Source organism: Macrotis lagotis, chromosome X, assembly GCF_037893015.1.
Source record: "Macrotis lagotis isolate mMagLag1 chromosome X, bilby.v1.9.chrom.fasta, whole genome shotgun sequence".
Classification (NCBI taxonomy): domain Eukaryota; kingdom Metazoa; phylum Chordata; class Mammalia; order Peramelemorphia; family Peramelidae; genus Macrotis; species Macrotis lagotis.
This window is the reverse complement of record NC_133666.1, coordinates 595,401,102-595,414,281: the sequence shown is the minus strand read 5'-3', so window position 1 is coordinate 595,414,281 and position 13,180 is coordinate 595,401,102. Positions and strand designations below refer to the sequence as shown.

General features: G+C 33.1%; 1 protein-coding gene across 6 annotated transcripts in view; it reads left to right on the top strand.

The window, feature by feature from the left end:
* Positions 1–13,180, top strand: part of ASAP1 (ArfGAP with SH3 domain, ankyrin repeat and PH domain 1) — a 606,433-nt gene that overhangs the window by 475,182 nt on the left and 118,071 nt on the right. For all 6 annotated transcript variants that reach the window (XM_074202331.1, XM_074202330.1, XM_074202328.1 and 3 more), the window contains 2 exons: positions 3,686–3,761; positions 4,616–4,702. In XM_074202331.1, the coding sequence (XP_074058432.1) occupies positions 3,686–3,761; positions 4,616–4,702 (163 nt within the window). The remainder of the gene's footprint in view (positions 1–3,685; positions 3,762–4,615; positions 4,703–13,180) is intronic.

Sequence of the window (13,180 nt, the reverse complement as noted above, 5' to 3'; positions counted from 1 at the left end):
TTGATAGCTGTCTTCAAGTATCTGAGAGGCTACACAAGGCTGAGAGATTCCCAAAGGACAGAACTAGGAACAGCAGGTATACATTACAAAGAGGTAAATTTAGGTTTGATATGAGGGAGAGGGGAAACTATTAATTATAATTATCCCTAAGTTGAATTGCTGCCTCCAAACTTAGTGGATTTCCCCTCATTAGAGTTCATTAGAATAACCACTTGTCATTCCCATTTAGAAGAAATTTGTTTCAATGTATGTGTTGAAATAAGTAGTCTCATATCTCTTCTGCCTCTAAGATTCTATAAAGAACTAATAATTTAAAAAATAGTGTTATTGTTTCTGTAAAGAAATTTGTTTGCCACAAAGGAGCAGTCAAAAATTTTACTCTGAAAAAAGATTTTATACCTGCTTCCTCTTTAAATAAACAACCTCAATGTTAACCCCCTTAGCTCTATTCTGATTGGATTTTTGGAGGTATCTGGCTGCTAGGATCACCGTCTTAATTGTTGAGGCATAGAAATCTCACACCTTTCTTTCAGAATCAAAGGGCATTGTGCAATATATGAACAAAGAAAAGTAAGTCGTTATTCTCTAAACTACCATTATGGTTTTTAAATACCATGGGGATATAAGGTATATGATTGAAGATTACCTGGAGTTGCACAGGGCACATTTGGGAAGAAATGTTACTAAGTAACTTAGATTGCCTTGGAATCAATATCTAATTTAGTCAAAGCCATAAGCTTATAAATTAGATTTTCAAATTGAGCTAACAATTGATTCATTGGAGGGTCATTTCTTGAGTTTTGTTGGGTGTTTATGTTTTTAATTTGGCAAATAATCTTTGATACTCTCAAATAAATGTGTCTCAAAAGTTTAATTTTCATCCTTACGAATAAGCTTTAACAAATACTAACTATTTAAAGCCAATTCAGGTGGTATTTTGGAAGGGGTTGGGGCTGAAAACATTGTTTATTTTTCCTCTGTGGTTCTAAAATTATGGGAACAATAATGCATTCTTTTCCCTGTCGTTGTTGTTAACTGTGAGTTCAGAATAGCTTCATAAAGATGTTTTATTTGATCACATATTGACTTAATAAAATTTCAGAATTGAACATTCATTCAAAAGTGAAGTGCCAATCATATTGACATTTAATCAATTGCATTTTATTCAGAACAGAATTATAGTCATATGAACTATGCTATCCTATTTTTACCTTATTATATCAGAACATTTCCTCTTGATTTAAAACTTTAGATTATATCAGCATATTTATTTCCAGATTAAAATGTCTTATCTTCCTCTAACATTAAAATATTTTAAAATTCCTTTCAAAACATGACTTTAAAGATTTGAAGCCATCTGCATTGGCCTAGCAGTCTGATAAATAAGGAAAATCCTGACTTAATGTTGATATATATATATATATATAAAACTCTCATTATATTGTAGATTAAAAACTTTGACTTTTGTTTAGACTCCTTGGGATGTGCCAATTGTTACTTTTGTTGAAAAATATTTTCTTAGATTTTGTTTGTCGTTCATTTCTATTTTTATTTTATTTTGTGGAAAGACTACTCTATGGATAACTATAGCCAAAGAATTTTGGCGGTAAACTTTTCTGTACTTAGCTAGGATTCTCTTTTGAGATCAGACTTGTTCCACTGGGAGTTTATTCAAACCCTTTCCAAGAAGTTGCAGTTTGTCGCTCTTTCCCTTTTCATATTGTAAAGGTAAGAACAGGCCTTGTTTTATGATTGTTGGGAGAGTGGTGAGATGGTATAGTAAAGGAGTTTGCAAACCTATAAGCCCTACTTAAATGTCTGCTATTATTGTTACTATCTAACTGTTCTCATCTTTTTCCAGGGAGATTTCAGATATATTTATTCCTGGAACAAGTCACTATCTTATTCCTTTCATAATTAGTGTTCTATGAACTTTACAGAGATGCATAAAATAACTGCTTTTTAGAGTATCCTTGGTGCATCTGTAGACATGACAACAAGGATTGTATAAATCTCATCATCATAATAATCATATTATTATTACTACATTACTATTGTTATTGATGTTAAATTGCACCTGTCTCAATGACAAAATGAAAAACATTGCAAAAGTTATTATAGAGCAGTCTCTCTCAGAAAGCAAAATAATAGAATCTTAAATTATAGGCTTAGCTAATCCTGCCTTCATTCTTTTCATCTTTTAGTTTACGTATTTATACTTTGAATACCTTTCCCTAGGTATCTTTTCCTACAATAGCATCTTTAATGAAATGTTTTCCAGTGTGAATCCTAAGTCAGAATCATCTCAACAAGCTTTCATCAGATGTTTACTATGGACCATTTTCTATGCTGCATCCTAGTGAAAGAAATGTTAAAATTATAGAGTCTTTGCCCACAAGGAACTTAGAATCTCTGGGAAAATAACATATCCATACTCTTGAGTATATGCAAAATATATAATATAAATATGAGAAAGTTTCCAGAGGGAGGATATTAGCAGTTAGGGGGCTCATGAAGGGCTTCAAGTAAAACCTTAGTCAAGTAATGCTTTCCATGAGGTGGTGGTAAAGAGGGAATGCATTCCAGGCAGGAGATGGAATACTTGGAGTGAGAATTAGAGAGGATAGTTTGTCTTGGCAGCTATAGAGGGGAATAATATATGATGAGTTTGGAAAGATAGGTTAGGAGCCAAGTTGTAAAGGGCCAGTCAGAGACGCTGATAGTTTAAATTAAAGGCAAGAGAGACGCATAACATATATTTCTTATACTCTATATTGACCTGTAACCTTTCTCTGTTAATATTAAAATGTTACAGAGCTTCATAGGGCACCTAATCTAATCTCACTGTGTAAATGGGGAAACAGGCCCATAGAGATTAATTGACTTTCCAAAGGTCACATAAGTAACAAATATCAAATGCAGGATTTGAACCTAAGTCCTCTGAATCCTGAAAAGGCCAAGATAACCCACTACATCGTAGGCCCTCACCAACTCTTTTCTTGACCTGGACTTCATTGACTTTGGAGGAGAGAGTGGTGCTGATGACTGCCCAGTTCTGCCTCATTTAAATACAGTTCCCTTGTAAGTCAAGATACCACCCTTGTAATGTAAAATGAAGGACAAACAGCAGCAGTGGTCTTTCTATGGTACTACATAGTCTCATTAGGCATTATTCTAGGTTTAAAATGGAAAGGATTCTATGTGCAATCAGACATTTACTAGCCTGGCATTACTGTAGATTTAGAAAGGCAAGGAACTACTTGGAATCAATACTGCCCCTCCAAATAACACCCTGAAAATTGCTCCTTGGAAGCAAATTCTTTCACCTTGTTTCCATACAATTTTTCCTCTTATTTTGGTCTTGAAAAAGAGAAAAAATAGAAATATCAGATAATTCAGATAAGTTGATCTGTAGTTAACAGAATTCTATTTGTACATTTCTCTGATCTAATTAGGTTGTATGTAGTGTAGTATAGTATAGTAGAAAGTTTGACAGTCAGGCTAAGTAGTACCTTTTCCCCTAATTTTATGTGTAACCTAAGACAAGGCACTTAAGTTTTCTGAGCCTGAATGTCTTCAACTATAAAATGTGTATTAATTTATTTTCCACTTTTGCAACAGGATAATTTTGGTCGTTTTTATTTTTTTGATATTGTTGATAAATCACAGGTGTTTTCCATTGTAGCTTTTTTCAGGATGGTTTGAAAACAGCTGATAAATTGAAACAGTACATTGAAAAGCTGGCTGCTGACTTATATAATGTAAGTGTTCTGTTAAGTAAATGGCTTTTAACATGCTTATGTGGATTAAACACTACCAATCAATTGGATTCAGTAACAAAAAGACATAAAATAAATGACAACAACATCACACTTAAGTGACTTGTCAATACACCTTGCGAAGATAGGCTTTTAGCTCAACTTAATTAGTGAGGCCATCAGTGGTCAGATAGTAGACATACCAGTTTTCTTGTGTGCCTAATAATGAATTTTGAGCTGCTTTATATTCATGATTTAGTTGCAATACAGGCATATTGCTCTTCTGTCAACTATTTGGCTGTCTTTGAAGAAAAACAAAAAAAGATGACTAGAATTTTCAGGCTTTAGTACCACCTATTTGCATATGCTTCTTAAAACTTACTTTGAAGCATGTCTCTCTGAAAAGCTATACTAATACTGCTGTTTTCCAGCATTCATTATTAAAATGGAGGAATTGTACTACAAAAATTCAAGTAAGTTTTCTATTTAATTGAGTAATGGGATTTCCTTTTTTTAAAAAATTAGTACTAAAGAGCAAGTTCTCAGTGATATTTTCCTATTTTTGACTAAAGTAACACTTCAGATGCTAATTGGTGGCCTAAATTAGCTATTTCAGGAAACCACATATTGTATTATCCACTTAAGGTTACTTCAAAACATGCTGTTTGGCACGTTTGTAAAAAAGACAAGTCTTGGATTTGCCTTTGGCATTTTCAAAAATGGCATTGTACTACAGATTGTGATAAGTTAAGCAGTGCTGCTCAGTGTTTATGTTTGATAAGTGACACATTGGGTTGAATTAAATTGAGCCTATAGAATGTAGAAATAAATAATGAAAGAAATTTCTTCTTTTGCAGATAAAGCAGACTCAGGATGAAGAAAAGAAACAGCTTACTGCACTCCGAGACTTGATAAAATCCTCTCTCCAACTTGATCAGAAAGAAGTAGGTGACCTATATATTCATGACTTGGGCTAATGGTGTGTAAATGAGAGGACTGGAGAGATTCTTTCTCAGATCTTATTTTGGTCATAGTAGAAATGGATAGCCACACACAAACACAGAGCCAGGGTTTATTTAATCTCCAAAATCTGTTTTTGAGAAAACAGCAATGACCACACCACCATGAGAATTTATAGTGCAGCCAAAAACCCTTGGAATATTACAAGTCTCCATTGTTATACCCCTCTTTTTTAGTTCTTCCCACGCCCTATTTTGTCCCTCCTCTTAAACAGCCACAAACTGGGACAGTAGTTTATGCAAGAGTCAGTAATGTTGGATGTTGGTCACCTATGTTTTCCAACTACAGGGCGTTGTGCCCACGTTGCCTGGAAACAGCCCCCTGGGGGAAACATAGTGTTTCTTTTTCCTACTTAAACTAATTGTAAGTACAGAAAGTTTCACGTTTTCTAAAGGGTCAGGAATTAAACATTCTCGAGCATTCTCTTGGTTTTTAAACATTGAATAAGCAAATTCTAAAAGGTGCATAAATATCCCAAACCTTCTTTAGAACAAAACTATCTTGGAGAACTCATTATTCTATTTATGGGGTTCAGGATGATTGACTTTACAAAGAAAATAATGATGTGTCAGAAAAGCTTCTGCCTTCACCCAAAGAAGGGTGTGCACATTTGTGTCTTTCAAAAGTGTGATGGATTTGAGCTGAATTACCTTACACCTAGTTTCTGTATGATCAGGGTCATGCTTTTGCAAGATGACTTGCCCAAGGTTTGATAGAAGAGAGAAGTATGACATAGAACTGGATTTTAAGTCATACAATATAACTGGAAAAAGTTGCTGAAAGCCAATGAAGAGCAGTAATAAATTTTCCTACCATGAATAATGTTTTCCTTCCTATGAATTGCCGTACTATCTATACTCAATGGCATCTTTCCTTTGTACATCACAGTGAGAAGCAGAAGAGGCAGAGAATGAATATCTGATACAAGTATTCCCTCCAACTATTCAAATTAAAATCCATCTCCCTTTTATCCTCTTCCATTCCTGTCTTTGCCCTCCTAGGTGGCATAGTCTTCCAATTATGCTAGTGACATATCTTGATATTTCATGACATCTAGAGGATACTAGCCCATCTTTTTTTTTGCACATATACTTTTTTATGTCTTCTGTCCCTTCTCAGTAATTCTTTGTAATATGTCAAATCTTGGTCACATCCATCAATTGCTCTTTAGGTGATCATCCATTTCTGTTCTTTTTCATTTTCAGTGTTTCATATCTGATAGCCACATAATATTACTAGTATATAAAAAATTGGCCTTTACTTTGAGGAAAAGTTTGGGGTCATTAAAAGAATTTTGCAATTTCCCAAAGGCAATTTATCCTCCTTCTTCCTCTTTTTTTTTTAGATAGGGTCTGTCTAGGATAATTACTTATAGAATAAACTCTACAGATTTTCCATAAAATTATATCAATGTCTGAGAGATAAGCAATCTTTTTCTACATGATTTTTCCTAGGTGAGTAGTTGAACCACTGTGTTTTTCCTGTGTGGGTAGTTAGAGTAATAATGGATTTCATTTAGGAGGCTTTATAATATGCTAGGGTTTTGATGGAAGCAGCACAATGTCATCCAAAAACAGAAACATCTGGAAGGACCCCTTCCCTCTCTCTACCAGGTGTTCTTAACCTTTTTTTGTGTGTGTTATGGATTCTTCTGGCAGTCTTGTGAAGACTATCACCACCTTCATAGAATAATATTTTAATGCATAAAATAAAAGATGATTATAAATGGAACCAGTCATTTTGAAAAAGTTACCAAAATTTTTTTAAGTTCTTAGATCAAAAATTATTTTTACATGTCATTGAGGAGGAAATAAAATATTAAATAATTTAAGGGGAAAGAGAAAAGGTTTGCAACAAAAATTCTTAGCTTCCCTCCAGATTTCCAGATTAAAAACTTCTATATACAAATCTTGTGAGTTAAAAAAATAGTAAAACAAAAAAATGTCCAGCCCTTGTCCTGAAAAACTTTAAAATCTTATTTGGGAGACTAGGTTTGTACACAGGAAACAATCTAAGCACCGTAGAAGAGAATAAATCAGGACAAATTATGTGGTGCAAATCAAAAGTACTAGCAAAATAATGGAAAGGAGATCAGTGTGGTTTGGAGCATTTTTGGGAGAATTCATGAAAGGAAGCAAGGCTGGAGCTAGATCTTGAAGGATATCTGGGATTAGGAAGGGTGAGAATAAAAAAGGGAAGCTATTTTGAATGAGGAAAACATAGGTTATTGAGAATGGTTCATATGGAAGACAGCCTTGTAATAAATTCAAGTATACATGTTTTGCAGTTGGTTCAGAAGAGACCTTATTATTTTATATTTAAACCTCATGGTTTGTTCTTTGGTTGTATTTTTGCCCCACAGAGTCCTTCAGGGCCTAAACACACACACACACACACACACACACACACACACACACACTCTCTCTCTCTCTCTCTCTCTCTCTCTCTCTCTCTCTCTCTCTCTCTCTCTCGTCTTACAATCTGGAGGCAAATCATAATGCCTTTCTGGGCTTCACTTTCCAGATTTGTAAAATGAGGGGACTGGACAAAATAAGTATCCCTATGATTCATTTACATTTTTTTTTCAACCTGTCTGTTCTTAGAAAATAGTAAAATGTGCAATGCTTAATAACTATACTCAACTTTGTCAGATCTGAAAGATCTTAACGAGAAGATGGCAACCTATCATATTCCAGCTCCATTAATCAGAGCACCCTTCTGAGTCTCAATTTCTTCCTTAAATATTAGATCTCTAAGGTACCTTCCAACATTAAGAAATATTTCATGCAGATGTATATTATATGTGTACAATAGCACATATAACAATTATATTTGTGTTATATTGTTATATATAATAATATATTTCAGTGTAATATGTAACATTTCTACATTATATATATTATTCATTATGTAAAAATATAAATATATGCCATATATATACATATATATATATAAAATGCTTACTGATTCTCTAAAAACTAGAATGACTGCTCTTAGCTTTTATAAAGAGATTTTGGAAAAGCTTAAAATTAAAACCTTAGTAAATATCATGCATAATTAGATACTCTGCTGATTTTTAAATGATAGCAATGACAAGGGAATAAAGATAATTGTCTATAACTGTAACAAGTCACCTCTAGAGCATGGGTCAGCAACTATAACCTATCACCTTTTTTTGTATTGCCCATAACTAAAAATGGTTTTTATATTTCCAGGAAGGAGGAAAGATAATCAGGATTAAGTGACTTGCCCAAGGTCATGCAGCTAATCAGTGTCTTAAGTTTGGAGTTGAACTCATGTCTTCTTGACCCCAGGGTCTTTACTCTATCTACTGCACCCCTAGCTCCCCTTGGTTTTTTACATTTTTAATTAAATTTTTTTGCTGTTTCATAATGTAAAAACCTTTCTCAGCTTGCAAGATTATCAAAAACAGGTTATATAGTTTGCTACCCCTTGAGCTAAAATGTTAAATGTGAAAATGATTTGTGTATTGCAAATGGTTTACAAATGCAGATGTGCTTCCTGAGAAGATGTATTAATCACATTTTATAAATGGAATTATGTTTCACTTTTACATTGAGATCCTGCTTGAATTCCATATATCCCTAGTCAATAAAAACACTTGTAAAGAAAAGACCCAGTATGAAAAACAAGAATAGTTAGAATTTGGAATCCCAGATTTTTTTTTCAGCTAGACTTTACATGTTGAAGTATTCAAATAAGTTTGATTGTCTTTTGGCAGATGGTCTACTCAATTAATAATCTCTGGCATTAGTAATAAACTAAAACTTTAAAAAAGAAAAAACGAATTGGTACATGACTATTTTAAGAGTTTGATAAAGCTATTTTGAATAATCTTGTTCCAAGTCAAAATTAGTATCCAATAATTCATCTCACAAACTGAATATGCTCCCTTCTCAGATCTGTTTTACAAAATCCATAGCTTCCTTCATGTCTCAGCTCAAGTGCCAAGATAGCAGATCTCCCTTCTCTTAACTTTCCTTTTAGTTGCTGGCACCAGGTTTTAACTAGAGCAACCTTGTATTTTTTTTTTTTTACCCTTATACATGTACCCATTAGAGTTCCTTAAGGGAAAAGATTTTTTTTTGGTCATTATTCCAGTAGATCTCCAATATTCATTGCTTCTCCCATTAAAATAGAGGTTACTACTTTTGCACATTTGAGTATCTAAAATTTTTTTTAAATTGGTTAGATGTTAATTCTAGTATTTATGATATACTTTATATTTGCACTATTTTAAGAACCAAAAAGATAATTAAATAAATAGTGACTAAACCTCTTTTACCAAAGGGGTTATAATTGAGTTGGAATAAGTAGCATACACAGATAAATAAAACACAAATTAGAGTAAAGATATTGAATAAGAGGAGTGCTTGGAATGCACAATTATGCAATCTAATGAAGGGAATCTACAACTGTAAGAATTGGGAAGATTTCGTGGAAAAGCTGGAAAAGTTTGCAGAGTGCCCTTTTACAGCACTCCCATCATACCATAAGTTAGAAATTCTAAACTCCCCTAAAAATTTCAGTACTTAAAAAATTCAGTACTTAAAAAGTTTAGGGAAATGGGAAACACTTATTCTCCATTAAGCTATTGTAATATATTGCTAATGTAAGAAAGAAAATGGAAACCAAGATTAATGCTCCAGTTCTCCTCTGTAGTGAATGGCACTTTGTAGACTCCATGCCGGGCATCCTTGACTGATGTTGCAAAGATGACTGAATGTCTCTGAGTTCTTAGATACAGTGAACATTTCCTTTAGCCCAGGTTTTCTTATTGAAGGACAGTTTTTTTTTATTTGCATTTCTCTCTACTGAAAGTCTTTTTTTCTTAGCAAAGGAATTGAGAATAACTTTTCTCAATGAGAACTAATAGTTCTCATTGAAAACTAAGAATTCTCCGAGAATCTGAAAAGAAAAAGAAAAATAATACACCATCATTTAAAAGTACCAGATTGTTGAATAGCTTGAATAGACCCTCATTTTTCAAATTGTACAAATAATCATTACTATTGCTTTTCTAGGCTATACAGCACATTAGTAGTTAATTTAGGACAGTTCATTCAGGGGGGCTTTGGTTTTATTGCTTCCATCTTGTACAGAATTAACAGACAAGTTCCAGAAAACAAAGCCTGTATTTTAGTCATTTCTTTCTCCTTGGGAAAATATTAAGAAGTACATTTGAAATTAATGTTTCTATTTTTGCAAAGAACATGATTGGTTCTTAGTGCTTGATATTCAGAAATCAGCATATTTTATTTAGAACATTAATATTCCAAAAGCATGAAAGATCAATCTTAACGATGAAAAATAGGATATTGTAGTTTATGGTCTACCATAGAACTTTAGAGTTGAAAGGCACTTAACAAGGTCATTTTTGTCTGTATCCATGAGCTCCATTTTTAAACATTTCCTCTACGATCACTCATTTGGATTTAACTTAAAAGTTTCCACTTGAAAGGTAGTGGGGAGCTCCCACTCACATTACAAAATCTATTTCCATAACTGGTTATTAGGAAGATTTTCCTTAGGTTGAGCTGAAGTTTATCTTCTGGTACCTCTTTTCCACAGGTCTTGTCCTTTTAATACCAAGTAGAACCAGTTTGATACAACATTGAAATTTTGGGAAGGAAATGAGGGCATCTATTTCTAACATACAGGATTCTGTTCACGGTGTGGAGAGAAGGGAGGAGTAACAAGCAGATGTTATAGATATACAATTTTAAACTGTTCAGATGCAGGGAATATGTTGAGGGGGTGTTACTAGGGGGGAAAAAAAGAAAATATTTCGCTGAGAAAAGAGAGGCTGTTTTAAGAGGTACTAATAATCAAGGAGTGATGTATTTACTTGTGGGAGTGATATATTTATATATATATATATTTACTTGTGGGATGAAATTAGCAAAAATAGTTCTAAATTCAAATATATATATATAATATACAGATATATTCAAATAGAATTCATATGAATGTCTTAGATTTAAAATATATTGCTAGTTTTCTTTGTCATTGTACCTTCATTAATCCCAGTGCCTAATTCTCAAATATTCATATTTTTTGGTATCAGAATATCTAGATAAGTTTCTGTTTCTGTAAAAAGAATCTGTATCTCTTATAGAATTTTAGTACTGGGAAAAACTTAGAAATCCTTTAGACTAATTATCACTTATGTTTTACTAAGAGTGATACCAGCTGATGAGGACCTTTTTCATAGAACTTCTTGACTCATGGATTCCTTTTATCAATTATACCTTTATGACATCTCTAACTGAGGAAAATTGCCACATATCCAGTTTGAATATAGAACCTAAACTATAAAAACTTAGAGGGTAATAACTCTGATTACACAACTAGTTCTGTTCCTCATTTCTTTATGGGCTTCTTGAATTCCCCACATTACAAAAGCTGTTCAACCAAGTGATAGAGCTAGAGAGAATAAACAATGTATTTTCTCCATAGGAAAAAATATTCTATAAGAATTATTCTGCTCTTAATACCATGTGTTCACTTTTCCTGTAGAATATGCCATCGACTCTCCTCCACACTAGTAGATCAGTTGATGGTTGATTCACATTATTAAATTCAGAAATAATTTGTACTTTATTCTGAAGCATAGTTATACACACAGAGAGAGACATTTTATCTTTGTAGATACTTATTGTTTGGGCTATTATTAAATTTCCTTGGTATTCTTAGAGAATTTGTAGATTAGATCCAGAGTTGAAGCCCCCTGGATATTAAATAAAGAAGTCTAGCTAACATGCTACATGTACCAGTGGTTAATTAGTAGTTGATTTTACTTCCTACTCATTTACCTTCACCTTTCCAACTTTAAGAAGAGATAGCTTACGTTTACTTTTTAAAAGAAATGCAAGAAACTGGTACAAAGGAACCTCCCCTAGTTTTATTTTTAGCTATTACTGTTTGTTTGAGGGGGTTTATGGGGGGGGGGGGAAGAATTCACATTTCCAACATGGAAGTTCATGAAACTCATAGTAAGACTGAAATAGTTTCAGAAGATTTCTTATATAAGGTTTTTTTTTCCTGTATTCTAATCTGATACAAGTTGATTAATGAGAGTTGGATATGAGTCCTACAAATCTATTCAATGATATTTTTTTTAGTTCATGATGGGGGGGAATATTTGGTTAGATTTATTATAAAGATGCTTTCAATATGCATTAGTAAAAGATGCTACATATAATCATTGGGTTTTTTTTTAATTAATTCTCTTTTCAAATTCTTTGCTTTTTCTTTCCTCTGTTGCTTCTGCCTTTCCCGATCGAAGTCTAGGAGAGTAAGTCAATATTTTTTGTGAGCCTTTATTTTCTATTGATATTTCTGTCATCTAATCTCTTGTTCTTTTATGAAAGAGTATTATTCCATTTCTTGCATTTTCCTTAAGGAAATTTGTACTAATTCAATGGGGGAGGGGGAGGAATGTTGTTTTAACATCAATCCAGATGTCAATATAAAATTGTACTTATTTATAGATGTGTAAATTATGCATATGAAATCCTTACAAAGTCATTGAATCATGTTCAAACTGGAAGGAAGCTTAGGTATCAGCTATTCTAACTCTTTTATGAGGAATGTTATGCTCAGAAAGGGTTGCAAAGCCAGGTCTGCAACCTAGATTTCCTCACTCTCTAGTCATATCTGTGCTTATTCTACTGGATCACAATGGCTGTGTGATTGGATTTATCACTTTTGTGTTTTTAGACTTTCATTCCTTCAATATTCAACGAGCATTTATTGCTTAATTACTTCCTACTATGTGCAAAATATTATGCATAGGTCCTGAGGGAGTTATCAAGTTCAGATAAGACACAATTCTTGTCTCTTGGTGCTCACAGTATGATGGTAGACTTCTCACAGAATCATTTAATAGATGACTCCAGAATGATGGAATGTTAGAATCTGGAAAGATCTTAGAAACCATTAGGTCTAACTTTCTTCATTTCTTAGCCAAGGAAACTAAGAACTACAGAGAAGCATTAATTTGCCCAAAGTCATACAAGTGATAAGTAACAAGCAGAATGAGAACTTGAATCTAGATCTTCTAAACTTCAAGCCAGAGTTGAATGATAGTACTTTGCCTTTAGATTCAAACCTAGTACCAGTTTTCAAGTAGAAAGTAACAGTCAAGAGACCAACAAAACTAGATCTTTTCCCTTCTCTTGTGGACTCTTGTATTTGTATTTCTTGATTTTAAAGGCTTTTTTAAAGAGAGAATAATTTCTAAATGTCTCTTATAGCATCATTAGTTATAAAACATCTTTTCATGATATTCTAAAAATGACTCAATTTACTTTTACTTTGAGTCATTTTTGCTAGATGTGGCTTTTGTAATGAGGTATTGTTTGGGAGAAGAGAGGTAA